Source organism: Oratosquilla oratoria, chromosome 4 (genome assembly GCF_046742065.1).
Source record: "Oratosquilla oratoria isolate Oo_2021 chromosome 4, ASM4674206v1, whole genome shotgun sequence".
NCBI lineage: Eukaryota > Metazoa > Arthropoda > Malacostraca > Stomatopoda > Squillidae > Oratosquilla > Oratosquilla oratoria.
In genome coordinates this window covers 26,998,714-27,025,728 of record NC_134780.1, presented here as the reverse complement: position 1 = coordinate 27,025,728, position 27,015 = coordinate 26,998,714, and the positions used below count along the sequence as shown (strand labels likewise).

General features: G+C 38.0%; 1 protein-coding gene across 1 annotated transcript in view; it reads right to left on the bottom strand.

Annotated features, from left to right (window-relative positions):
- LOC143024700 (facilitated trehalose transporter Tret1-like) overlaps positions 1–23,086 on the bottom strand; it is a 33,508-nt gene extending 10,422 nt beyond the window's left edge. Inside the window, exons 1-5 of the mRNA XM_076183743.1 lie at positions 23,038–23,086; positions 12,517–12,628; positions 7,011–7,140; positions 6,360–6,754; positions 6,080–6,226 (exon numbers count right to left, since the gene is read on the bottom strand). Of these exons, the coding sequence (XP_076039858.1) occupies positions 6,080–6,226; positions 6,360–6,754; positions 7,011–7,140; positions 12,517–12,567 (723 nt within the window). The 5' untranslated portion in view covers positions 12,568–12,628; positions 23,038–23,086. The remainder of the gene's footprint in view (positions 1–6,079; positions 6,227–6,359; positions 6,755–7,010; positions 7,141–12,516; positions 12,629–23,037) is intronic.
- Between the last annotated feature and the right edge of the window lie 3,929 nt (positions 23,087–27,015).

Genomic DNA, 27,015 nt, shown 5'->3' with positions numbered 1-27,015 from the left:
AATCTTGGTCTTATCAGAGTGATTAGAATTATCTTCACCATTTCTTCATCCAGGTATGTAAATGCAACTTGGATTGTTCTTATTAAATTATAAGTTTCTCCAAAAATCTTATCTATTTGTTTCTCAGGTGACATATTATTCATAACAATAACTCCCAGGTCCTTCTCATTTTCTACTTTTTTTTATTCCTTCTCCTAATTTATATGATCTTGTTATTCTGTTTTTGCTTTTTCCAAATTCCATTATACTACACTTTTTAGTGTTGAATTCTATCTCCCATTTCCTACTCCATTCCCATACTTTATTTAGATCATTCTGTAATGACTCACAATCTTCTTCCGTGTTCACTTTTTTTAATAGTTTTGCATCATCTGCAAAGAAGCTCATATAACTTTCAATTTCTTCATCCATATCATTAATATATATAGCAAACATTATAGGGGCCAGAACTGTTCCTTGTGGAACACCGCTTATTACGTCATCCCATTTTGAGTGTTTGTCTCTTATCATTACTCTTATTTTTCTTTCTTGCAAAAAGTCTTCCATACATTTAAGCAGTTTGCCCTGTATTCCTCCTTCAGTTTCTAATTTCTTAAGCAACTTCTTATGTGGTACTTTGTCAAAAGCTTTCTTTAGATCTAAAAATGCACAGTCCGCCCATCCATCTCTTTCTTGTATTATATCTATTAGCCTTGAATAGAAACATATTAAATTGGTGACGCATGATCGTCCTTGTCTGAATCCAAATTGCCCTGGATTTAGCACGCTGTTTTTTTCTAAATATTTTACCCATTTACTTTTGATCATTCTTTCACAAATTTTTGCTATTGTACTTGTTAGAGAGACTGGTCTATAGTTGTTAGGGTCTTCTTTATTTCCTCCTTTATATATGGGTACTATATTTGCTTTTTTTTTCCGATCTTCTGGAACTTTTCCTTCTTTCAAGGAACTATTTATTATGCTATGTATTTTGTCTGCCAGTTCATTTCTGCATTCTTTAAAAATTCAGTTTGCTATTTCATCTGGTCCATGCGATTTTCTAACATCAAGATTACTCAAGTGTTTCAATATTTCATTCTTTGTTACTTCTATTTCTTTCATAGGGGGGGCCTTACTCTTTCCATTCGATCTCTTCTGGTTGTATATTCTCCCTTGTAAACACTGATTTAAAATGCTTGTTCATAATTTCCGCCATTTCTATTTCCTCTGTGCATTCAACTCCTCCTTGTCTTAATTTCTCCAAGTCTTGTTTGTTTTCAGTTTGTTGTTTACAAATCTTTAGAATAGTTTTTGTTGATCTTAACATTTTTCTATGACATCTTTTTCATATTTTCTCTTTTCCTCTCTGCACGCTTGTACATATTCATTTCTATAACAAGTATATATTTTCCATTTTTCAGGTCTTTTGTCTTTCTTCATTTGGTCCAAGCTTTGTCTCTTTCGTCCTTTTAACTCCCTACAACTTTTGTTGTACCAGCATTTTACATATTTTTTTTCTTGTTTTTGTCTTGGGACATACTTTTCCACTCCTTTTTTTTTATAAAAAAAAATTCAAAATATTCCATTTCTCTTCTACTATTGTATCTTCTTTGTGTATTCTTTCCCATTTTTCATTTTGAAAGAATTCTCTTATTTTATCAAAATTTGTTTTTTCATACATCAATCTTCCTTTTCTATATTGTTAATTTCTTTTCATGTATTTTTCTCATTTAGTTCTAGTTCTATCAATATGTGGTCACTTTTACTTATTGGTGCCTGGTATTTTATCTTTTCCACTATTTCAGGTTCTGATGTGATTATTAGGTCTAGTCTCGATGGTTCTTCTTCATTTCTATACCTAGTGTTCTCTTGAATCCATTGTGTCATTGTGTGGTCAATAATCATCTCAAGTAGAACATTTCCCCATGAGTCTTCTCCACCCTTTACGGTCATCTCTTCCCAGCAGATTTCTTTGCAATTAAAGTCGCCCATCATAACTATTCTTCCTCCATCTTCCATTATCTTGTTTAATGTTATCCTTGTGTCTTCTAACATACTTTTATGTTCACTCTCTTCCCACAAGGCTGTTTTTGGGGGCACGTAGTTTATTACAAACTTTCTGCTCTTCTTATCTCTGTCTTCTACTTCTATCATAATCATCTCTACTGTATTCTTTCCATATGTGACACTCTTCACGTTTATATCCTTCTTAGTCAGGAACATAACTCCACCCCCTTGTTTTATCTCTGTTTCTAATCCAATAATTATATGCATTGTGTCTCTACAATTCCCATTATGTCCGGTTCTTTTTCTTTCAGATACTCGTTCAGTTCATTCAGTCCTGTTATTAATCCATCTATATTTGTGTAGGACACTCTTAACTTTCTGTTATTTCCATTGTATTCTCTGTTTCTTTTTTGTTTCTCTCTGTTGTGGTCCATTTCCTCAATTTCATATTTACTACTCTCCAGTAGAATTCTTCTTTTTCTGACTCCGTTCTGCTCTCGTTTTTTTCTTTAGCTTCTTTCTTTTTCATTTTTTCTTCCTCTCTTTCCTCTTTATTCATTTCTCTTTTTATCCATACCTTTTTATATTGTTCACTTGCTGCTAGTTTACCTGTTTTTGCTAAGATATTCTCTGCTGTTGTTTGTGACCTGAATTTAATCATAATCGGTCTGGTCTTATCTGTACTATATTTTTCGAGCCTAAGCATCTCTTCGATTTGTTTCATTATTTCAGGTTCATCTTCCTGAACTAATTCTAGTAAACTGCTTACTTTTTCTTTTTCCTCACTGATTCTTGAAGTTCTATCTAGGTTATATTTCTCTTCCATTCCTAATATAATCATACATTTCTTTTTATCTGCTAAGTCTCTTACTATATTCTCCTTCTGTCTCATCACTTTGATAACTGAGTCTTCAGTTTGTTCTTTCATTTGCTGTTTAATTATATCAGTAAATGCAACTTTACTGTTTTCCTGGATTTTTTCCAACCCTGCGCTTCTTTTGCTATGGCCTCTTTATTGTCTTTATTATTCCTCTTTAATTCTTCATTCTCCTCTTTTACTTCTTTTAACTGTCTTTTTAATTCTTCTATTTCATTAGTTAAATTTTTGTTCACCTTCTCCAGTTCTTCCAACTTTTCAACTCTCTGCGCAATGTTGGTCACGTTACCGAACCTGTCTTCCCAATGTTCGATCATATCAAGTTTCTCCTCTAGTCTTGTCAATTGGGGGAGGTTGGTATTCCCCCCATCCTCATTAAATCCCTGGAAATTATTATCCTCACCTTCCATTGTGCTGCTCTTATCTATATTTCTAATCTTTACAATTTTGTTAATCCCATCACCAGAATCATCGGTCCTTCGTTTGTTTACAAGACGTCTGGCCTCTTGGACCAAGTCCACCCCTTCCTCATTTCCTTCCGTTTCTCTCAGTAATCCCTCCCCTTCTCCTTTTTCCTCGCTTTCCCACGACACCACGAGTTATCCCCTTCCCTGTAAATACAATAGGTACTTCCTTTGCGTTGAGGTCCACGAAAATTTCACTTTTTCTTCAAAACACTAATCCTCGCCGTCCATCCGACAAAAGTGTGTGTGTGTGTGTGTGTGTGAGACAGCATGTGTCTCCAGTCATAGGGAGAACTACACCTATGTTAACATAATCAAATCTAATCTGACAAAATCTAAACTACACCTAAACTAATCTACACTAAACCTACCCATAGTTAACCTAACCTAGACATAACCCAAGTTACAGTAACCAAACCTATCCAAAACTGATCAGGGAGGTATCCAGAGTCAAAAAGCTTATACCCATTCCCACTCATTTCAGCCCCACTCAGTTCCCATGCAACATCCTTTCCTCCCTCTCATTTTAGCTTCTCATGGATGACGGGTCATCCCTGTATTCCATCAAATGCCCTAGGTCAGACGCAATGCAGCAAGACACTGCGCATCCACAGCAAGGCCACTTCATTTAATCGGCGACCCCCCCCCATCCCCTAATACAAAAAAAAAAAAAAAGTAGACGACTAGGAGAAACCCCTTCAGGCTGCGTCAAAATATTCACACACAACCAATCCCTAACTTCCCATTTCCCATCAAATCCCTTGCATCACAGTATCATCTATACACAGCCATTCTCCACTCACCCCTATCTTCCACCTTCTCCCTTTCTCAATAGACATTCTGCACTTGCACAACAGACAATCTGCTCTTGCTCAACAGACATTCTGCTTTTGCTCAATGCCCCTTTCACCCCATCCATCCATCCATCCCATCCTCAGTTGTCCCCTCATGTTCACTCTCTCCAGCTCTGCCTCCCACACCTCTTTTACTAAACTTTCTTTACTCATTCTTTCCATGTGTCCAAACAATCCCAATACTCTTTCCTCAACCCTATCTCCTATCTCCTTTTCCACCCCCACTCTCGTATCTCACCTCGTTTCTCTATCTAACCTTATAATCCCTGCCATATGTCTCATACTTCATCTCAGACACATTTAAAACTTAACCCTCCTCCTCTCTTAAATTTCAGGTCTTCATTCAATCTCATTGCATCCATTCCCAAATGTCTTTTTAATCCCCCAAGGCACTTACTCGCTTCTCTCAATCTACAATCTACCTCCACCTCCACTCCTCCCTTTACTGCCATATGTGACCCCAAGTACCCAAGTTATCCACTTTCTCCACCCTCTCTCCTTTAAGACTTCCTTCCAAATTGCTGCCATCCTCTCCCCTTGTACATCTAATCACCTTAGTTTTACCAACATTTACCTTCAACTTTCCCCTATTGCATACATTCCCAAACACTGTCACTAACTCCCTTAATAATTAATCCCCCCTCTGACCCTACCACAACAGCAGTGTCATCAGCACACAACAACTGGCTCACCACCCACTTTTCTCTATTTCCTTTAACCATCAATCTCCTGCCCCTTACCCTTGTATTTATCTCCCGCACCACCTCATCCTTGTACTTATTGAACAACCGCGGCGACATGACACATCCCCGACGCAGCCCCACCTTTACTTCAAACCATTTGCTTTCTCCATGTCCCATTTTAACACGGGTATACTACTCTCGTAAAAACTCTTGACTGCCCTTAACATCTTTCCCCCGATCCCATACATCTGCAAAAACCCCAACAGTGCCTTCCTGTCCACCCTTTCATAAGCCTTCCAAATCCATAAAGGCCCAAAAAATATTCTTACCTTTTAGTAAAGCTTTCTCACATATTTAAACATAACCTAACCTGAACTAACCATATCAAACCTAAGCTGAACCCAATCTAAAACTCAGCTAACCTAACCTTAACCTTACCTATCTTAATCTTACTCTAGTGACTAATGACGTGAACGATGAGAGTAATAGTAACGATAGTAAAGCACATGCAATACGCGTGTGCTTACCTAATTGTGGTACATGTATACAGGAAAAGAGGGCTCGTGGGGTACTATCTCTTATTCTTTAATTTATCATATCTAGTATCAAATGCATGTAAGGTCCCGGCTTGATGATATCATGAGTTTTGTGTATGTATTGTATCTACGTATGTACCTATGCATGTATATTGGCCAAATCGGCTGACCTGACGATTTCGGTCAAGATCCATAGTTTAACTCCGTGTTTTTGAGGTCATTTTGGCCACGTGTCATTAAAGCAAAAGTCCTGAATTAGAGACGGTGCAAGGAATCGCGGGGCTCATTTAGAAAATGGATAGCGGGGGCCTCCTCTACCAAAGTTCGAAATGGATGATTTATTTTCGTGTAGTATACCAGTCTTAGCCAAAGAGCATTAAATGCTTGATGTACTAAATACTGAAAGACAATATAAAAGTTTTAACATTTCCATACAAGGCCTGAGTTCAAACACTTCCGCGAGGGCCCCAGTTTGATGAAATTTCAAATAGGCCCTTGGTCCTGGAAGGCAGTAAACAACATGGTGTTTATTTTGTTAATATATGAGTTATATTTTCTTCATTTTATCAGGTATTTGGCATTTCTGCTCCGATTGTAGTGACGTATATTTACCTGTATTACACGACCTTATCAAGCTACTGCAATGAACGAGCAATAAACTCTTGCGCTTCCGACTTACCTGATCCTTGGTGCTGAAAGAAGGCTGCTCCTCGATTCCCTTCTTGATTTTGTCCAGCTCCTTGCGGGCGTTCTCCTTGGATCCCCGGAGGGAGAGTGACTTCAACGCCTCATCGTCCCTTCCGTGCTTTGCCAGCCAGAATGGAGACTAGAGGATAGGTAAACAACGATTGATTAAATTAAAACATAAACAAATAAAGAGTAAAATGGACGAACCAATGAATGGATAAATTGAATAAATGAACGAATAAATAAATAGAATAAAGATACCAGACTCTCACCTCGGGGACTAGAAACAGTAAGAAGAAAACGGGGACGAGCGGGACGACGGTCAACACCGTTGCCAGACTCCAGTTTAGGAACTTGGCCATGATCGTCATCAGAACAACCCCGATCGAGAGCTGCACTCTTAGTACGGAAGTGAGCAAGCCCCTAATTTCAGGGCTCACAAGCTCTGATATGAAGGGAACAAGGATGGTGTTCATCATTCCTCCGGTCAAGCCGGTTCCAATGCGGCCGATGAGCATGGCGGTTTTGGAGGGTGCGTAGGCGATCAACACTGTGAAGGCCATCGTGGGGATGGTGATAATGGTCACCATGCGACGCGACCCCAGCAACTCCATCAACGCACCGGCAAGCACAGGGACGAAAATCCCACTGAGACTAAATACAGAGACTAGGAAGATGTGAAAATGTACATTATAAAACATATCTTACTCTGTGCAATGGGGTTGCATCCACAGCCTTAGGAACTAAGGAGATAAAAAGATACAAAAGAAAATTTAGTTACGTTTGTTACCGTTAGTGTCTCATTTTATTTTGCAAATAATGGTGAAAACTTCCGTGTGAATTATATATAAAACAGTCTTCAAGTTTGTCGCAGTGATTTTTCCTGCGCACGATAAACTTCCGTTTTCTTTGTACGAACTTACTGATCCACTGAGTGTCTTCTTCGGTGTATTCTCCATTTGATTCGTTCATGACCTTAGGGAGGACGGCGGGCCACGTTGTGCCCGTGCCGTTACATATCATCCCTCCAGACAACACCATCACACAACCCATCTTAAATGGAAGAACAAAGTCAATTGTTGAGTTTTTCATCAATATTTTGGGGGGGCCTGAAATGTATCAGCATATCCTCTCAGGGATATTGAGTTCAGATTGTTATTGATAAAACACAATGGGCTGGAATTAGAAACATTTGAGAGAAATTTTGGAATGCATCGCTACAAAAGATGTCCTTATAAACGTTTATACTACGACTGTCCCTCCGTCATGCTGTCCCCCAACCCCTTGTTACTGTCCTGTACCATTTCTCTGAATATTCATTTCCTTTTTTCGCCCACCTACCCTGTGGTGGGGGAAAAGAATACTGCCACCAAGTATTTCCACTTGAGTCGTAAAAGGCGACAAAAAAGGGACGGGGGATAGGATTAGGAGTCCTACTACCTGTAGCCCCAAAAGGGGGACATTCCTAAAAAAGAAAGTAAAGGCATAAGAGGGTCTGGGAGTTTTCCAACCAGTACCCTAAGGTTTGGGTCTTTTAATGTGCGTGGATGTGGTACAGATGAGAGTAAAAGGGAAAAGATAGGCAGTATGTTTGTGAGAAGAAAGATGAATGTGCTGGCTTTGAGTGAAACTAAAATGAAAGGAAAGGGCAACTGTGAGTTTGGGAGTGTAGCTGGGAGGTACTCAGGAGTGAAGAGGGGACGAGGAAGAGAAGGGGTGGCTATACTAATAAGTGAAGAGGTAAGTAAGCGGGTAGTGGAGTGGAAGGAGGTGTCATCAAGGTTGATGTGGATGAAGGTGAAGCTGGGAAAGGAGATGTGGGTTTTTGTAAGTGCGTATGGGCCTGGTAGTGAGAAGAACGTAGAGGAAAGGGAGGCATTTTGGGTAGATATAAATGAGTGCATAGAGGGATTAAGGAGAAATGTTAATGCAGTTGTATTGGGAGACCTAAATGCTAGGGTAGGAAATTAACCAATTGACGGAGTGATTGGGAAGTATGGAGTTCGAGGTAAAAATCATTGTGGAGAATTGATGGTGGAGATGTGTCTAGAAAGAGAGTTGATGATAGCAAATACAGTGTTTAAGAAGATGTGTTGGTGTGGTGTAGAATTGTATTTTGTTGTTTTGTTATTTATTGTATTATTTATATTATGTTATTATGTATTTATATTAGGTATAAGATTTGGTTGTGTTGTATATCGCAGATGCGATGCGCGCCTTTGTTTTGGCGCGAATTGGAGCGTGGCGTCAGTATCTGAGCGGCCTTGTTCGCAGGTGCACGCCTTTATTGAGTGTATAACCAAATATATTATTTCTTGGAAGTTGTCAATTCGTATTCATTAGCCACCCAATACAAAGAAAGTCAAGCATAAGTACACATGGGAGAGGGTGGTGGATGGAAGGGTGGCAGATAGAGCGTTAATGGACCATATAGTGGTGACTAGGAATATGGTAGGGAGAGTTAAGGATGTACATGTTCTAAGGGGAGAGAGTGGGGGAATATCAGATCATTTCTTGGTGGAAGGTAAATTGAGAGTGGAGAATAGGTGGAGAAAGAGGAAAGGGGCAGAAGGTAGGGAGGTACTTAGAGTGAACTGTTTAAATGAAGAAAAAAAAGGAGAAGGAGTGTAAGAAAAAGTTTAGAGAGGAGTGGGAGAGAGTAAAGGATAGAGTGGAACTAGGAGTGGAGGAGGAATGGGGATGGTTCAAGGAGGGAGTCATAAGGTGTGCAAAGACGGTGTGTGGAACAAGGAGGGCGGGAAGAAATAAAAAGAAGGGTAGTGAGTGGTTGCATGAAGAAGCAAAGAAGGATATAGAAGAGAAGACGCAGGCATTCATAGATTGGCTACAAATTACGACGAGGGAATCATATGAGAGGTACAAAGTAAAGAGAAAGGAAGTTAAGCATAAGATAAAGGAAGCAAAAAGGAGAACAGATGTGAAATGGGGAAAGAGTATGACAGAAAAAAATTAAAGTGATAAAAAGATGTATTGGAAGGAAGTTAAAAGAGGAGAGGAGGAGAATCAAGTAGGGAAGAAAAGGTAAAAGGTGCAGATGGAGAGATGATAATGGAAGAGAAGGCAGTGAGAGGAAGGTGGGCAGAGTTTTTTAAGGAGTTGCTGAATGTGAAGGAGGATAGGGAGGGAAAGGTAGTTGCAATGGGAAGCGCTAAGAAAATGAGAGTGATGAGTGAGGAAAATGGAGGAGAAATAGGGAAGGATGAAATGAAAGCAGCTGTTAATATGATGAGAGCAGGTGAGGCACTTGGGTTGGATGGATGCCATGCAGAATGTTTGAAGAAAGGAGGTACAAATATGGTGGACTGGCTGGTGAGGTTATTTAATGTTTGTTTAAGAGAGGGTAGAGTGCCAGAGGACTGGAGGAGTGCCTGTATAGTTCCACTTTATAAAGGAAAGGGGGACAAGTGTGAGTGTAGTAGTTACAGAGGGATCAGCTTGTTGAGTGTAGTTGGGAAGGCTTATGGGAGGGTCTTGATTGAGAGGATTAGGAGAGGAACAGAGGGAGTAATTGGTGAGGAACAGTGTGGTTTTAGGACAGGTAGGGGTTGTGTAGATCAGATTTTTGTGGTAAGACAGATATGTGAGAAAGCTATAGGAAAAGGTAAGGATTTTTTTTTTTTTTTTTTTTTTTTTTTCTTTTATGGATCTGGAAAAGGCTTACGACAGGGTAGACAGGAAGGCACTGTGGGAGGTACTGCAGATATACGGGCAGTCAAGAGTTTTTATGAGAGTAGTAGAGCTTGCGTTAGGATTAGAAATGGAGAGAGTGAATGGTTTGAGGTAAAGGTGGGACTTCGTCAGGGGTGTGTTATGTCGCCCTGGCTGTTCAACTTATACATGGATGGGGTGGTGCGAGAGGTGAATGCAAGGATGGTGGGTCAGGGGTTGGAGATGATTAAAGAAAATGGAGAAAAGTGGGAGGTGAGCCAGCTGTTGTTTGCTGACGACACTGCGCTTGTGGCAGGATCAGAGGAGGGATTGAGGAAGTTAGTGACAGAGTTTGAGAAGGTGTGTGAAAAAAGGAAGCTGAAGATAAATGTGGGTAAAAGTAAGGTGATGGGATGTACAAGGGGAGAGAGTGACAGTAGGCTGGAGGTGAGCATTAAGGGTGATAAACTGGAGGAAGTGGATAGTTTCAGATACTTGGGTGCGAATGTGACAGGAAAGGGAGGAGTGGGGGTGAAGGTAAAATGTAGATTGAGAGAAGCAAGTAAATGCCTTGGTGGATTAAAAAGTGTAATGAGAAATAGACATCTGGGAATGGATGCTAAGAGGAGGATATATGAAAGAGTGATTGTGCCAACAGCAATGTACGGGGCAGAGACATGGAACATGAGAGAGGAAGAGAGGAGTTTGAATGTGTTTGAGATGAAATGTATGAGAAGTATGATAGGGGTTACTAGGCTAGATAGAGTGAGAAATGAGGAGGTGAGGAGGAGAACAGGGGTGGAAAGGGAGCTGGGAGATAGGGTTGACGAAAGAGTATTAGGATGGTTTGGACACATGGAAAGAATGAGTGAAGAAAGATTAGTAAAAGAAGTGTGGAAGGCGGAGGTGGAAGGAGTGAATATGAGGGGGCGTCGTAGGATGAGATGGATGGATGGGGTGAAAGGGGCTTTACAAAAGAGAGGAATGTCTGTAGAGGAAGGACGGGAGAGGACAGAAGATAGGGGTGAATGGAGAAGGGTTGTGTATAGATGAGGCTGTGATGCATGAGGGGGAGTGGGTGGGGGATGGGGGGTGAGGAAGTATGTATGAGAAAAAAATTTGACGCAGCCCGACGGGATTTCTCCCCGTCTTCTCCTTTCCTACATGAGGGGACGGAGAGGAGGGGTCGCCGAATTTATGAAGCGGCCTTGCTGTGGATGTGCTGTGTCTTGCGACACTGCTTCTGACCCAGGGCAGTGGACAGGATGCAGGGATGACCCGTCATCCAGGCGGTGCCAAGATAGGAGGGAGGAAGGAGGGTGGGGGGAGTGGAATATATGGGAAATGAAATGGATGGGAGTGATTTCTATGCCTTTTTCTTTTTGGCTACCCCCCGTGTAAGGGGGAAAAAGCCTTTGGTATATGTATGTATGTATGTATACTTATTATCAAGGAACCAGCAGTTGATCCGTTCAGGATCTAGCATACATCGTGAAACATTCAGCCAATTAACATTAGTGCATGTCCCTCTCTATTTGATATTGTTTATGTATGTGTATATATATACATATATATATATATATACATATATATATATATATATACATATATATATATATATACATATATATATATATATATATATATATATATATATGTATATATATTGTATATAATAAAGGAAGCAGAAGAGTAGTATGAATATCACTCTTTAGGATCATAATAACGATTTGAATAAATTCTATTACACGATCCGATACTTGGTAGTCAAATTGGCAAAGACACACTCGTGGGGATTAGTGCCAGGGCTAGATCTGTCAAGTACGTGAAGGGACTTCACTTTGGCTACTTATATTCTTTAGAAGATGCATTTGTTTTCCTTTTCCACTTTTTCTACTCCTATATAGAGGTATATCTTTTAGATGAAATTTTCTTCTCAAGCTATATGTACATATATAAAATTCTATGTATATTTGGAATTCCTGGCGTCTGATATGCCTTGCGATTGTGCTGGACTTTGTGGGCATTTCATTTTAGATTGCTAAAGAAACAAACTTTTGGATATCGAAGAGCACGCGGTCAAATGCTATCTTAGCACTTTTGGAAGAATTTTTAGTATTAGAAAAAATCATAGATAGATAGATAGAAACCATATACCCTACAAAGATATTGGGATGGTTTGAGCACATGGAAAGAATGAATGAGGAGAGGAAAGGCCAGCAAAACGGGTGTGGAAGGCAGAGGTGGATGGAGGGAACTTGAGGGGAAGACCGACAGTGAAAGATAGATAGCTGGGGTGAAGGGGGCCTTGAGTAAAAGGAGGATGTCCGTTGAGCAGGGAAGGGAGAAGGCGAGAGATAGGTGTGAGTGGAGAATGGTTGCAAATTGACGTCGCCCAAAAGGATTTATCATGATTTTCTTGAGGAGGAAGTATCACCATGTAAATGAAATTGTGTGACACTCCTGTAGATATGCTGTACCTTATTGCATTGCTTCTGACGACTTAGGCAGTGGGCGAGGAGCAGGAATGTCCCTTCATATATGGGGATGAGTTAGAAGGAAAATAAATAGGTGATAGGAGTGCGATAGCTATGTGTGGGTGCATGAGTGAGTTTACCTACCATATATGGGTGAAGGGGCCTCTTAGTTATAGATCAATAGATAGCTATACCTTAGAGCTATAGTCTAAAGGCTGAAATTGTGTATAATTCTGTTTTAACAAAAAACGCGGTCCAACCACTAGCCAAGCGTCTGCCTTACCTGTTTGAAGAATCCAGGTATTTGCAAGATCCCAGTTCTCGTCTTGGCCATTTTGTGAAGCACGTTCGACTCAAAATAACTGAAGTTACAGACGCAATGGCGAGTGGGTTTCCTGGACAGGGGAGACATTATTAAACATCATGTACCGTATTCGATTGTATTCAGAAAACACATGAACCCTTTCGCTGCGTTTTATTGGTGTATTTGTTCATCGTAGCTGCCGTCAAGCAAAGAAAGGGTTAATGAATGTATAGTCACATGTATGGAAAGCTTCATATCATTGATTATGTATGTACTGCTAATATCTCGTGTAATTACTGAATGAATGATCACTCAGATCAAGCGAATATCCAAGAAGATTTAGACAAACTAGGGCCTGTAACTGTCTTATGAAATTTAACTTAAATGTAAAATTATGCACGTGTGTAAAAATAACACTGAACAACTGCAAGTTAGAAGGGGGAAAACTTGAACCAAAGTAGAGTGAAAAGGAATTTGGTGAAATTAGCAACGACCTTAAATCAAATAAGCACTATTACTGTCAAGGAGAAAGTAAATATTAGAAAATCTATATATTTGCATATAAGCTTCTAGAACTGACAATACTATCTCGTGATATCGCTCACATTTGGAATATGCTGTTTTTATTTGGTTTCTGAATCTCGTATATTTGCCACAAAACTGAAACCAAACATAAGAAACAAACCATACGAAAACATCCTAAAACGTGTGAAAATATTTTCCTTTGAAATAAGAATTGGGTTGGAGTAAGGGACTTTAAGAGCAGTTATTTGATCATACATACATACATATACCAAGGCTTTTTCCCCCTTACAAGGGAGGTAGCCAAAAAGAAAAAGGTATAAAATCATTCCCACCCATTCCATCCCTAAATACACTCCACTCCCCTCCACCCTCCCTCCCATCTTAGCACCTACTGGATGACGGGTCATCCCTGCACTCCTGTCCACTACTCTGGGTCAGAAGCAGTGTCGCAAGACAGCACATCCAAAGCAAGGCCGCTTCATTAAATCGGCGACCCCCCCTCTCCGTCCCCCCATGCATAAAAGGAGAAGACGGGAAGAAATCCCTTCTGGCTGCGTCAAATTTTGCTCACACATACTCCCTCGCCCCCCATCCCCCCACCCATTCCACCTTATGCATCACAACCATATACAACCATTCTCCATTCACCCCTGTCTTCTGTCCTCTCCCGTCCTTCCTCAACAGACATTCCCCTCTTCCCCAAAGCCCCCTTCACCCCATCCATCCATCTCATCCTAGGACGTCCCCTCATGTTCACTCCCTCCACATCTGCCTTCCATACCTCTTTTACTAGTCTTTCTTCACTCATTCTTTCCATGTGTCCAAACCATCCTAATACTTTTTTATCAACCCTATCTCCCAGCTCCCTTTCCACCCCTGTTCTCCTCCTCACCTCCTCATTTCTCACTCTATCCAGCCTAGTAACCCCCATCATACTTACTCAGACACCTCATCTCAAACACATTCAAACTCCTTCTCTCTTCCTCTCTTATATTCCATGTTTCTGCTCAATACAGTGCTGTTGGCACAATCACTCCTTCATACAGTCTCCTCTTGGCATCCATTCCCAGATGCCTATTTCTCATTACACTTTTTAATCCACCAAGGCAATTACTCGCTTCTCTCAATCTACATTCTACCTCCACCTTCACTCCACCTTTTCCTGCCACATTTGCACCCAAGTATCTAAAACTATCCACTTCCTCCAGTCGCTCTCCCTTAATGCTCACTTCCAGTCTGCTGCCACTTTCACCCCTTGTACATCTCATCACCTTACTTTTACCTACATTTATCTTCAGTTTTCTTCTTTCACACACTCTCCCAAACTCTGTTACCAACTTCCTCAATCCCTCCTCTGATCCTGCCACAAGCGCAGTGTCGTCCGCAAACAGCAGCTGGCTTACCTCCCACTTTTCTCCATTTTCTTTAACCATCTCCAATCCCTGACCCACCACCCTTGCATTTACCTCCCGCACTACCCCATCCATGTACAAGTTGAACAGTCAGGGCGACATAACGCATCCCTGATGAAGTCCCACCTTTACCTCGAACCACTCACTCTCTTCATTTCTTATCCTGACACATGCTCTACTACTCTCGTAAAAACTCTTGACAGCTCCTATTTGATCATAAATGAGAATATTTTCATAATAAATGACAACTGGACGAGCATCGATGGCCTCGATCCGTACAGAACGTAAATTTGACTTCATAATAGGTAGAATTTTTATTTTATTTTATTTTGACTTATTCATTTATTTCATTTATTTATCTATACATTTATTTGCAGTGTAATCAATGAAATGGGGCAGACTTTCGGTAGAAACGATTGAAAATAGTTAAGTGAAAAGTTCTGGAATCCTTATTTTTTTATTACTCTCCTGTCATTTTCCTAATTATCCAGTAGTCCTCCACTATATTCTTGATACATTCCTTTCCAACCTGCAGTTTTTCTTAAATGATTTTCAAGATTACCACAATTTTTCCTGGCTCTCCATGTATGTATCGTGAGTATCGTAGTGTCCACCTATAAATCATATCTGGCGTTTGCGCTTTACATATGATCTGCAGATCTTCACGTGTATATACATACATATGTACACACACACACACACACACACACACACACACACACACACACACACACACACAAACACACACACAAACATGTAAATATAATAGTTGGAGAAACCTACAACTTGATAAGATCAATGAAAATGCCCTTTGACAACATTGACAAGATGAAGAAAATCCTAGTTACACTGATAAGACCAAAATAAGAGTACGCAGCGACACTATGGTCACCCAGTACAATATATATATATATATATATATATATATATATATATATATATATATATATATATACATATATATATATATATATATATATATATATATATATGTATATATATATATATATATAAAGAATTCAAAGAGCACTAACAAAGATGGCACCAACACTCAGTATGCTAACATATGAATTAAAATTAGAAAAACTAAAATTATTAACTCTGGAGCAGAGAAGAGAAAGAGGCGATTTGATATCCATATATATAATTATGAAAGGGATGGAAATCCTTGACAGAGATGATCTAATTAAATGGGACAATAGAAATACAAGGGGACACAAAAAGAAACTTAAGAAGAACAATTACAGAAGAGATCTGAAAAAGAATAGATTTCCACATAGAGTGATAGATACATGGAATAAATCAAAAGAGAAAACAGTGAGTGCTAAAACTATACACGACTTTAAGAAAGAACTGGATGCGGAAAGATAGAACTGCGGGTCACTACGAGCATAGCTCTTCTCCCGCAAAATACAACTAGGTAAATACAACACACACACACACACACACACACACACACACTTCAACGAATGGACGGCTTAGAAGACGTTCTGAAGAAAATTGAAGTTTTGTGGATCCCAACGCAAAGAGAAGTGCCTATTGTATTTACAGGGTGGGGGGGAAATTGCTCGTGGAGTGGTAGGAAAGTAGGGAAAGAGGAAAAGGGGAGGGATTACTGAGGGAAATGGAAGGAAATGAGGAAGGAGTAGACTTGGCCCAGGCAGACAGGCGAAAGGTAAACAAAAGGCCCCCCGACGACGATGAAATGTCTAATAAAAATGTAAAGATTAGAAGTATAGATAAGAGCAATACAGTAGAAAGTGATGAGAATATTTTCCAGGGATTTAAAGAGGGTGGGGGGGACACAACCCCCCCCCCCCCACACCCCCGACTGACATGACTAGAAGAGAAGGTCGATAAGATGATCGAGGACTTGGAGCATAGGTTCGGTCATGTTAACAATATTATACGCAGAGTTGAAAAATTGGAAGAACTAGAGAAGGCGAACAAAAACTTAACTAAGGAAATTGAAGAATTAAAAAAACAGTTAAAAGAAGTAAAAGATGAGAATAAAGTCTTAAAGGAGAATAATAAGGAGAACAAGGAGGGTTGGAAAAAAATCAAGAAAATAGAAAAGTTGCATTCACTGACATAATCAGACAGCAAATGAATGAACAAACTGAAAACTCAGTTATTAAAGTGATGAGACAGAAGGAGAATATAGTAAGAGAATTAGCAGACAAAAAGAAATGTATAATTTTATTAGGAATGGAAGAGAAACATAACCCAGATAGAACCACAAGAATCAATAAGGAAAATGAAGAAGTAAGAAATTTACTAGAATTAGTTCAGGAAGATGAACCAGAAATAATGAAACAAATCGAAGAGAAATTCAGGCTCGGGAAATATAGTACAGACAAGACCAGACCAATTAAGATTAAATTCAGGTCACAAACTACGGCTGAGAATATCTTATCCAAAACAGGGAAACTAGCAACAAGTGAACAATATAAAAAGGTATGGATAAAAAGGGAAATGAATAAAGAGGAAAGAGAGGAAGAAAAACAGAAAAGACTTGAAGCAAAGGGAAAAAAAACGAGATAAGAACGGAGTCAAAAAAAGAGAGATTCTATTGGAGAGTAGTGAATATGAAACTAAAGAAAGTCGACATACAAGAGAAAAACAAAAGGGAAACAGAGAACACAATGGAAGTGGCAGAAAACTAAGAGTGTCTTACACAAATATAGATGGATTAATAACAGGATTGAATGAGCTGAATGATTATTTGAAAGAAAAAGAACCAGACATAATGGGAATTGTAGAAACAAAATTAAAAGGTCCACTACCACCCAACAGTGTAGGACATGATGCATATAATTATTGGATTAGAAACAGAGACAAAGCAAGGGGGTGGAGTTATGTTCCTGACTAAGAAGGATATAAACGTGAAGTGTGTCACATATGGAAAGAATACAGTAGAGATGATAATGATGGAAGTAGAAGACAGAGATAAGAAGAACAGAAAGTTTGTGATAAATTATGTGCCCCCGAAAACAGCCTCATGGGAAGAGAGTGAACATAAAAGTATGTTAGAGGACACAAAGATAACATTATACAAGATAATGGAAGAGGGAGGAAAATTAGTTATGATGGGCGACTTTAATTGCAAAGAAATCTGCTGGGAAGAAATGACAGTAAAGGGTGGAGACGGCTCATGGGGAAACGCTCTACTTGAGATGGTTACTGACCATACAATGACACAATGGATACAGGAGAACACTAGGTATAGAAATGAAGAAGAGCCATCGAGACTAGACCTAGTAATTACATCCGAACCTAGAATAGTGGACAAAATTGAATATAAAACACCAATAAGTAAAAGTGACCACATATTGATTGAACTGGAACTTAATGAAGAAAAATATATGAAAAGAAATGAACAATATAGAAAAGGAAGAATGATGTATGAAAAAACAAACTTTGATAAAATAAGAGAATTCTTTCAAAAGGAAAACTGGGAAGAAATATACAAAGAAGAAACAACAGTAGAAGAGAAATGGAATATTTTGACAAAAATTTACAAAAAAGGAGTGGAAAAGTATGTCCCAAGACAAAAACAAGAAAAAGAATATGTAGAATGCTGGTACAATAAAAGCTGTAGGGAGTTAAAAGACAAAAGAGACAAAGCCTGGACCAGATGGAAAAAAGACAGAAGACCTGAAAAATGGAAAATATATACCTGTTATAGAAATGAATATGTACAAATGTGCAGAGAGGAAAAGAGAAAATATGAAAAAGATATCATAGAAAAGTGTAAAGATCAACCAAAACTATTCTACAGATTTGTAAACAATAAACTGAAAAACAAACAAGACTTGGAGAAATTAAGACAGGAGGGAGTTGAATACACTGAGGAAATGGAAATGGCGGAAATTATTAACAAACATTTTAAATCAGTGTTTACAAGGGAGAACATACAACCTGAAGAGAACGAATGGAAAGAGAAAGTCCCCCATATGGAAGAAATAGAAGTAACAAAGAATGAAATATTAACACACTTGAGTAATCTTGATGTCAGAAAATCGCATGGACCAGATGAAATAGCAAACTGGATACTGAAAGAATGCAGGAATGAACTGGCAGACAAAATACATAGCATACTAAATAGTTCCTTGAAAGAAGGAAAAGTTACAGAAGATTGGAAAAAAAGCAAATATAGTACCTATATACAAAGGAGGAAATAAAGAAGAACCTACCAACTATAGACCAGTCTCTCTAACAAGTACAATAGCAAAAATTTGTGAAAGAATTATCAAAAGTAGATGGGTAAAATATTTAGAAAAAAACAAAGTGTTAAATCCAAGGCAATTTGGATTCAGACAAGGACGATCATGCGTCACCAATTTAATATGTTTCTATTCAAGGCTAATAGATATAATACAAGAAAGAGATGGATGGGCGGACTGTGCATTTTTAGATCTAAAGAAAGCTTTTGACAAAGTACCACATAAGAAGTTGCTTAAGAAATTAGAAAATGAAGGAGGAATACAGGGCAAACTACTAAATTGGATGGAGGACTTTTTGCAAGAAAGAAAAATGAGAGTTGTGATAAGAAAACAGCACTCAAAATGGGATGAAGTAATAAGCGGTGTTCCGCAGGGAACAGTTCTGGCCCCAATAATGTTTGCTATATATATTAATGATATGGATGAAGGAATAGAAAGCTATATGAGCTTCTTTGCAGATGATGCAAAACTACTGAAAAGAGTGAAAACTGAAGAAGATTGTGAATCACTACAGAGAGATCTAAATAAAGTACAAGAATGGAGTAGGAAGTGGGAGATGGAGTTCAATACAAAAAAGTGTAGTATAATGGAATTTGGAAAAAGCAAAAACAGAATAACAGGATCATATAAATTGGGAGAAGAAGGAATAAAAAAAGTAGAAAATGAGAAGGACCTGGGAGTCATTGTTATGAATAATATGTCACCTGAGAAACATATAAATAAGATTTTTGGAGAAACTTATAACCTAATAAGAACAATCAAAGTTGCATTTACATACCTGGATGAAGAAATGGTGAAGAAAATCCTAATCACCCTGATAAGATCAAGATTGGAATATGCAGCAACGATATGGTCACCAAGTACAAAAAAATGTATAAAAAAAACTTGAAAGAATACACAGAGCAATTACAAAATTGGCACCAACACTCTCAAAACTATTATATGAAGAGAGACTAGAAAAACTTGAACTACAGACACTAGAGCAAAGAAGAGAGAGAGGAGATTTGATAGCTATTTACAGAATCATGAAAGGCATAGAAATTACTGACAGAGAGAATCTGATAAAATGGGATGACAGAAATACTAGAGGACACGGAAAGAAAATAAAAAAAAGACAGCTATAGAAGAGACTTGAAAAAGAACAGCTTTCCTCACAGAGTAATAGACAGTTGGAACAAGTTAGATGAGAAAGTGGTGTGTGCAAAAACAATACATGAATTTAAAAATAGTTTAGATAAAATGAGATATGAAGACGGGACCCCACGAGCATAGCTCCCCTTCCCGTAAAATACAACTAGGTAAATACAACTAGGTAAATACACACACACACACACACACGCACACACACACACACACACACTCGGTAGAGGTGACAACGAAGTTTGGACTCCAGAGAAAACTGCAAATTTCGAGGATCACAACGATGAGGAAGTACAAGTGTTGTATTAATAGAGAAGTGGAAAGCTCGTGGTGTAATGGGAAGGCGAAGAAAAGGAGAAGGGGAGGGATTACTGAGGAAAATGGAAGGAAATGAGGAAGGGGACGAATAGGCCCAAGATCTTAGGAGAGGTGTAAACAAACGGGGGGCAGAATATACAGACGAATAACAAAGAAGCAGAGGTGTGAAGAGCAGAAATATAGATAATAACAGCTCAATGGAAAGAGATGATAACTGCTTTTGTGGATTTAAAGAGGGAGGAGGGAACAACCTCCCCCGACTAGTAAATCTAGAGGAGAAACTAAAAAAAAATGAACGAAGAATGGAAGGTTAGGTTTGATCAATTAACTCTAGTTGCAGAGAAAGTTGATAAAGTGGAACAACTAATCAAAATCTAACTAAAGAAGTAGAAGAATTAAAAAAGACAGTTTAGAGAAGTAAAGGAAGAGAGTGAGGAATTAAAGAGGAATAATAAAGAAAATAAGAGTCCATAACAAAAGAAGTGGTTAGAAAAAGGTTCAGGAAAATAACAAAATTTAATTCAGAGATATAGTGAAACAACAGATGAGGGAACAAACTGAAGGTACAGTTATTAAAGTGATGAGAAAGAAGGAGAATATAGTAAGAGACTTAGCAGATAAAAAGAAATGTATAACTATATTAAGGATGGAAGAGAAGTATAATCTAAATAGGACTACAAGAATAAAGGAGGAAAAGGAAAAAGTAAATAGTATATTAGAAGTAGTTCAAGAAGATGAACCAGAAATAGGGAAACAAATAGAAGAAATGTATAGGCTCGGGAAATACAATACTGATAAGACCAGACCAATTAAGGTTAAATTCAGGTCACAAACGACAGCAGAGAATATCTTAGCAAAAACAGGGAAACTAACAGACAGTGAGCAATTTAAACAGGTATGGATAAAAAGGGAAATTAATAAAGAGGAAAGAGAGGATGAGAAAGCAAAGAGACTAAAAGCTAAGAAAAAACGAAAAAAAAAACAGAGACAGAAAAAGAGAAATTCTATTGGAGAGTAGTGAATATGAAAGTGAGGAAATGGTTCATAGCAGAGAAAAACGGAAGGGAAACAGAAAACACAATGGAAGTAGCAGAAAATTAAAAGTGTCTTACACAAATATAGATGGATTAATAACAGGCTTGAACGAACTGAATGATTACCTGAAGGAAAAATAACCGGACATAATGGGAATTGCAGAGACAAAATTGAGAGAGTTCCCCCTATGAAAGAGATAGAAGTATCAAGAAATGAAATAATGAAACACTTGAATAATCTCGATGCCAGAAAATCGCATAGACAGGATGAAATGGCAAACTGGATTTTGAAAGAATGCAGGAATGAACTAACGGACAAAATACATAGCCTAGACAGTTCATTGAAAGAAGGAAAAATTCCAGAAGATTAGAAAAGAGCAAATATAGTACCAATATATAAAGGGGGAAACAAGACAGACCCTACTAACTATAGACCGGTCTCTCTTACAAGTACGATAGCTAAAATCTGTGAAAGAATGATCAAAAACTAGATGGGTAAACCGTTTGGAAAAAAACAAAGGCAATTTGGATTTAGACAAGGACGATCGTGCGTCACAAACTTAATGTGTTTCTATTCAAGGCTAATAGATGTAATGCAAGAAAGAGATGGATGGGCTGATTGTGCATTTCTAGACCTGAAAAAAGCTTTTGATAAGGTGCCACATAAGAAGTTGCTTAAGAAATTAGAAATTGCAGGAGGAATACAGGGCAAGATACGATGTTTACGTTATCTTTTGGCAACATTTTTAGTTATCCCAATAATCTATTCAGAAAAGTAGTTAACGTTCATCACAGACCAACAGAAGACATAAATCCCGGAGTTTACAAATTACCCTGCTCAAATTGTGAAGTGTATTGGGGACAAACGGGCAGAGAATTAAAAACGAGAATTAAAGAACATAAAAACTCAGTTAAATATGCTCAACATAACTCCGCGGTATTTCAACACGTAGCCAACAATAATCACAGAATAAATTGGGACGAGGCAAAAACCATTTTTAAATCCAAATGTAGTTATAAAAGGAAAATTATTGAATCTTCCTTAATAAAACAATTCCCGAATTTCAATATCTCAAAAGGCCAATGGTCACCAGATTACATAACCACCTTGGCAGTTAATAAATTATTTCCTTGTATTGTAAAAGCGGACGATTTACCACATAACCCGCGTAACAATATAGATGTCACATGAGATGTCTTGTCCATGTTCCCTAACTTTACCTCTCTCATCTGTATATAAGATATGTATGTTCTCTTGTCTATGTATTCCGCTTGAAGAGGATCACAGCAAGTGACCGAAATATACGGAAATTCGTTACTTCCTTCTTTTCTTAAATCCAAATAATAGTGGGTTTTTAGTGCAATTACTAATGTGTAACGACATTACTGGACAGTGATATATATATATATATATATATATATATATATATATATATATATATGTATATATATATATATATATATATATATATGTATATATACATATATATTTATATATATATATATACATATATATATATACATATATATATTTATATATATATATATACATGTATGTGTGTATATATGTACATATATATGGATATATATATATATGTAAATATATATATATGTATATATATATATGTATATATATATATATATATATATATATATGTATATATGTGTGTGTGTATATATATATATATATATATATTATATATAAAATATGTAATATATATGTATGTATATATAAATGTGTGCATGTGTGTGTGTATGCACATATGTACTTAACAGAGAACTAGAGGTACTTAGGGTCGGGTTGGAACGCGAAATAAATGAATATTCAAGACGCTGTTGATATACCTGAGAGCACTGAATATTTAAAATCTTAACGGTGCTGCAGAAAATCACTGACTGGTGACGCACATACGAAGAACTGCAGTTTTATATTACAGATAAGCAAGATTAGCGTTATGAGAAGGCCCTTGCTTCATAATGCTGTGACGAGAAAAATTATTCTCAATTTGCATGACTCACCATGAATATGATAATATTTTTATGGGACTCTATATGTAAAGTTATTTGTAAGGAGCGAACAGACTTCTTTCTTGTCAAGGAGGCGAATAGTTTAAGTATTTAGAGGTATACAACATTTCAAGGTGCACAGGTATAAGATGTAATGTTTTGAAACACCCATCCCACACTCCTTTACCGCCCTCATCTCGTGAACGATGTCAAGAAACAGCTTTCCGTATAGACGTTTCAACTAGAATAGTTTAGATGATATGGTACAAGATAAAACCTTAAGCGAATTCATAATAATGATGTAAATGTGTTCAGCGCACGTATCTTTGTTCGTGATGGTAGTCTTGTAATAATAATCGTAATCAAGGAAAAATAGTTTGATTAGTACTCCTTTTTAGAGTGCAAACTTATCACCTCACCACATGTTAAGGGTATCTCGGTGTAACCTAATCTTTTGTTAGGTTGTTTTGACTCAATAGTACTATAAAACGCTTTATCCGACCTCGGAATATTTCACAATTTCGGGATATGTTCATTTTCTTATGCTGTGCTGTCCCGTCTCTTCTCATCGTGTGACCATTCTTCTTTCCTGCAACCTTCTTTGATACTTCTTTCGTGATTCCTCTTATTCTTTCGTTCCTGGTCGTATCCATTTTGGTTACGCCACACGTCCATTTAAGCATTTTCAATCCTGCTACATCCAACATCTGCGCTTTCTTTACAGGCCATGTTTCAATTCCATACACCATCGTTGGTCTTACTACCTTCTTATATGCTACGGTCACACAGAACCCCAGACATTTCCCTATAGTTGTTACCCCCTGACTCTACAGTGCGTGCAATGTTGAACTAAGATATCTAAACATATTCACTCTCTTTAACCTTGTAAACTAATCTCAATGTTTTGATCTTCAATGAAAATTAAATATTGCGTCTTCTTTCTGTTGATCTTGAGACCTATATCTTCCATAGTACCTATTCACTCCTCTAATTTTAACTCCACTACCTCTCTGCTGTTACTGCACAATATGATGCCATCGGTAAACAGCAAACACCAAGGAGATTGATCTTTTATTCCCTTAGACATCGTATCCATACCAAGATATATATATATATATATATATATCTATATATATATATATATATATATATATATATATATATATATATATATATATATATATATGCTGTTGTTGTATATATATATATATTGCTGTTGTTGTTGTATACATACATATATATATATATATATATATATATATATATATATATGTATATAAATATATATATATGTATATACATATATACACATATTTTGCTGGTAACCACTAAGGAAATCAAAAGGAAACAGTAATTCCCAAGCGCTTTTGTGTTATTCACATCTTCAGGGGAATACAAAAAAGTTGGTGTTACAAAGAGGTTTAAAAGTAACAAGATTATACACTAGGAAATCTTGTTACTTTTAAACCTCTTTGTAACACCAACTTTTCAGTATTCCCCTGAAGATGTGAATAACACGAAAGCACTTGGGAATTACTGTTTCCTTCCGATTTCCTTAGTAGTTACCAGCAAAATTTGTGGATCACGAGTTGTTTTAGTGATATTTCTGCATATATACACATATATATACACACATCTCATCACCTTACTTTTACCCACATTTATCTTCAACTTCCTTCTTTCGCATACCCTCCCAAACTCTGTCACTACCTCAATTCCTCCTCTGATCCTGCTACAAGCGCAGTGTCGTCAGTAAACAATAACTGCCTTTTCTCCCACTTTCTCCATTTTCTTTAACCATCTCCAATCCCCGACCCATTACCCTTGCATTTACCTCTCGCACCACCTCATCCATGTATAGATTGAACAGCCAAAACGACATAGCACATCCCTGCTGATTCTAACACTAACTCTACTACTCTCGTAAAAACTCTTGACTGCTCTTAAAAGCTTTCCTCCTATACCATATATCTGCAATACCCCCACAGCGCCTTCCTGTCTACCCTGTCATAAGCCTTTTCCAAATCCATAAAAAACTAAAAAAAAACATCCTTACCTTTTCCTACAGCTTTCTCACATATTTGTTTTACCACAAAAATCTGATCCAGGTAACCCCCTCTGTTCCTCTCCTAATCCTCTTAATCAAGACCCACCCATAAGCCTTCCCAACTACACTTAACAAACTGATCCCTCTGAAACTGCTACACTCACGCTTGTCCCCTTTTCCCTTGTAAAATGGAACTATACAGGCACTCGTCCAGTCCTCCGGCACTCTACCCTCTTTTAAATAAACATAAAATTACTTCACCAGCCAATCCATCATCACTATGCCTTTTTTTTTTTTTTTTTTTTTTTTTTTTTTTTTTTTTTTTTTTTTTTTTTTTTTTTTTTTTTTTTTTTTTTTTTTTTTTTTTTTTTTTTTTTTGACATTCTGCATGACACCCATCCAACCCAGGAGCCCTCACCTCACTTTCTTTATTTCTCCTCCCTTTTCTTCGGTCATCACTGCCATTTTCTTAGCGCTTCCCACCACAACTACCTTTCCCTCCCTATCCTCCTTTACATGCAACTGCCTAAAATGCTCTGCCTCTTACTGCTGTCTCTTCCATTATGATCTCTCCATCTGCACATTTTACCTTTCCCTCTCTACTTGATTCGCTCCTCTTTCTCTCTTAATTTCTTTCCAAAACATATTTTCATTACTTACAAACTTTGTCATACTCCTAACCTAATCACATCTTCTCTTTGCCTCTTTTACCTTATGCTTTACTTCTCTCCTCTTTTCTTTGTACCTCTCATATGATTCTCTCGTCCTATTTTATAATCAATACGTGAAAGCTCACGTCTTCTCTTCTACAACCTTCTTTGCTTCCTCATTCCACCACTCACTACCGTTCCTTCTATTTCCTCCCGTTCTCCAGTTCCACACACCATCTTTGCACACTTTGTGACTCCCTCCTTGAACCATCCCCATTCTTCTTCCACTCTTAGTTCTTCTCTACCCTTCACTCCTCTCTCGGCTTCTTGTGCTACTCCTTTTCTTTATTGCGGGAAAAAGGAAATGCCGCTATAAGAATCGTGTACCATTCAAAAAAGTACTATTTTCGGTACGGAATTATGGTTCTTAGAGCGTATGATGTTAAGAAGCAAAATGGCTTACACATGATGCCAGCTCAGTGGAGGCGCTATTCTGGGATACATACATGTACATATACCAACGGTTTTTTTTCCTCTTACATGGGGGGTAGCCAAAAAATGCATAAAATCCACTCCCACCCATTCGATCCCCACATACTCTACTCCCACTCACCCCACTCCCTCCCTCTCATTTTGCCTCCCCCTCGATGACGGGTCATCCCTGCATCTCGCCCACTGCCCTGATTCAGAAGCAAGGTAGTAAGACAGCACATCCACAGTAAGGCCGCTTCATTTAATCGGCGACCCCCATCCCCATCCCCTCATGCAGAAAAAGATAAGACGGGGAGAACAGCAATGTCGAGAAGTGACAGGGAAAGTGAAGATCGTGTTCAGAAGTGTGTATTAGTGATAAAAATGGGAAATTTCTATCGTTGTGCTAGGGACAAACGCAAATCAAGATGGCTAGCTGCCTTGGAAACAAGGGACCTTGAGTACGAAAATTTCGACGACAGTGACGTTGATAAAAGATGATCATCCTGGTAAAGACAAGGGTAGAGTGTAAAGTGTAGTGCTGGTGATGATTGTGGTGACGATGGTAGTAGTGAAGCGCCACGTGATGCGGCTGTTGGTGATGGTGGTAGGGCTATTATAGTAATGATGATGATGCGTTTTGTGATA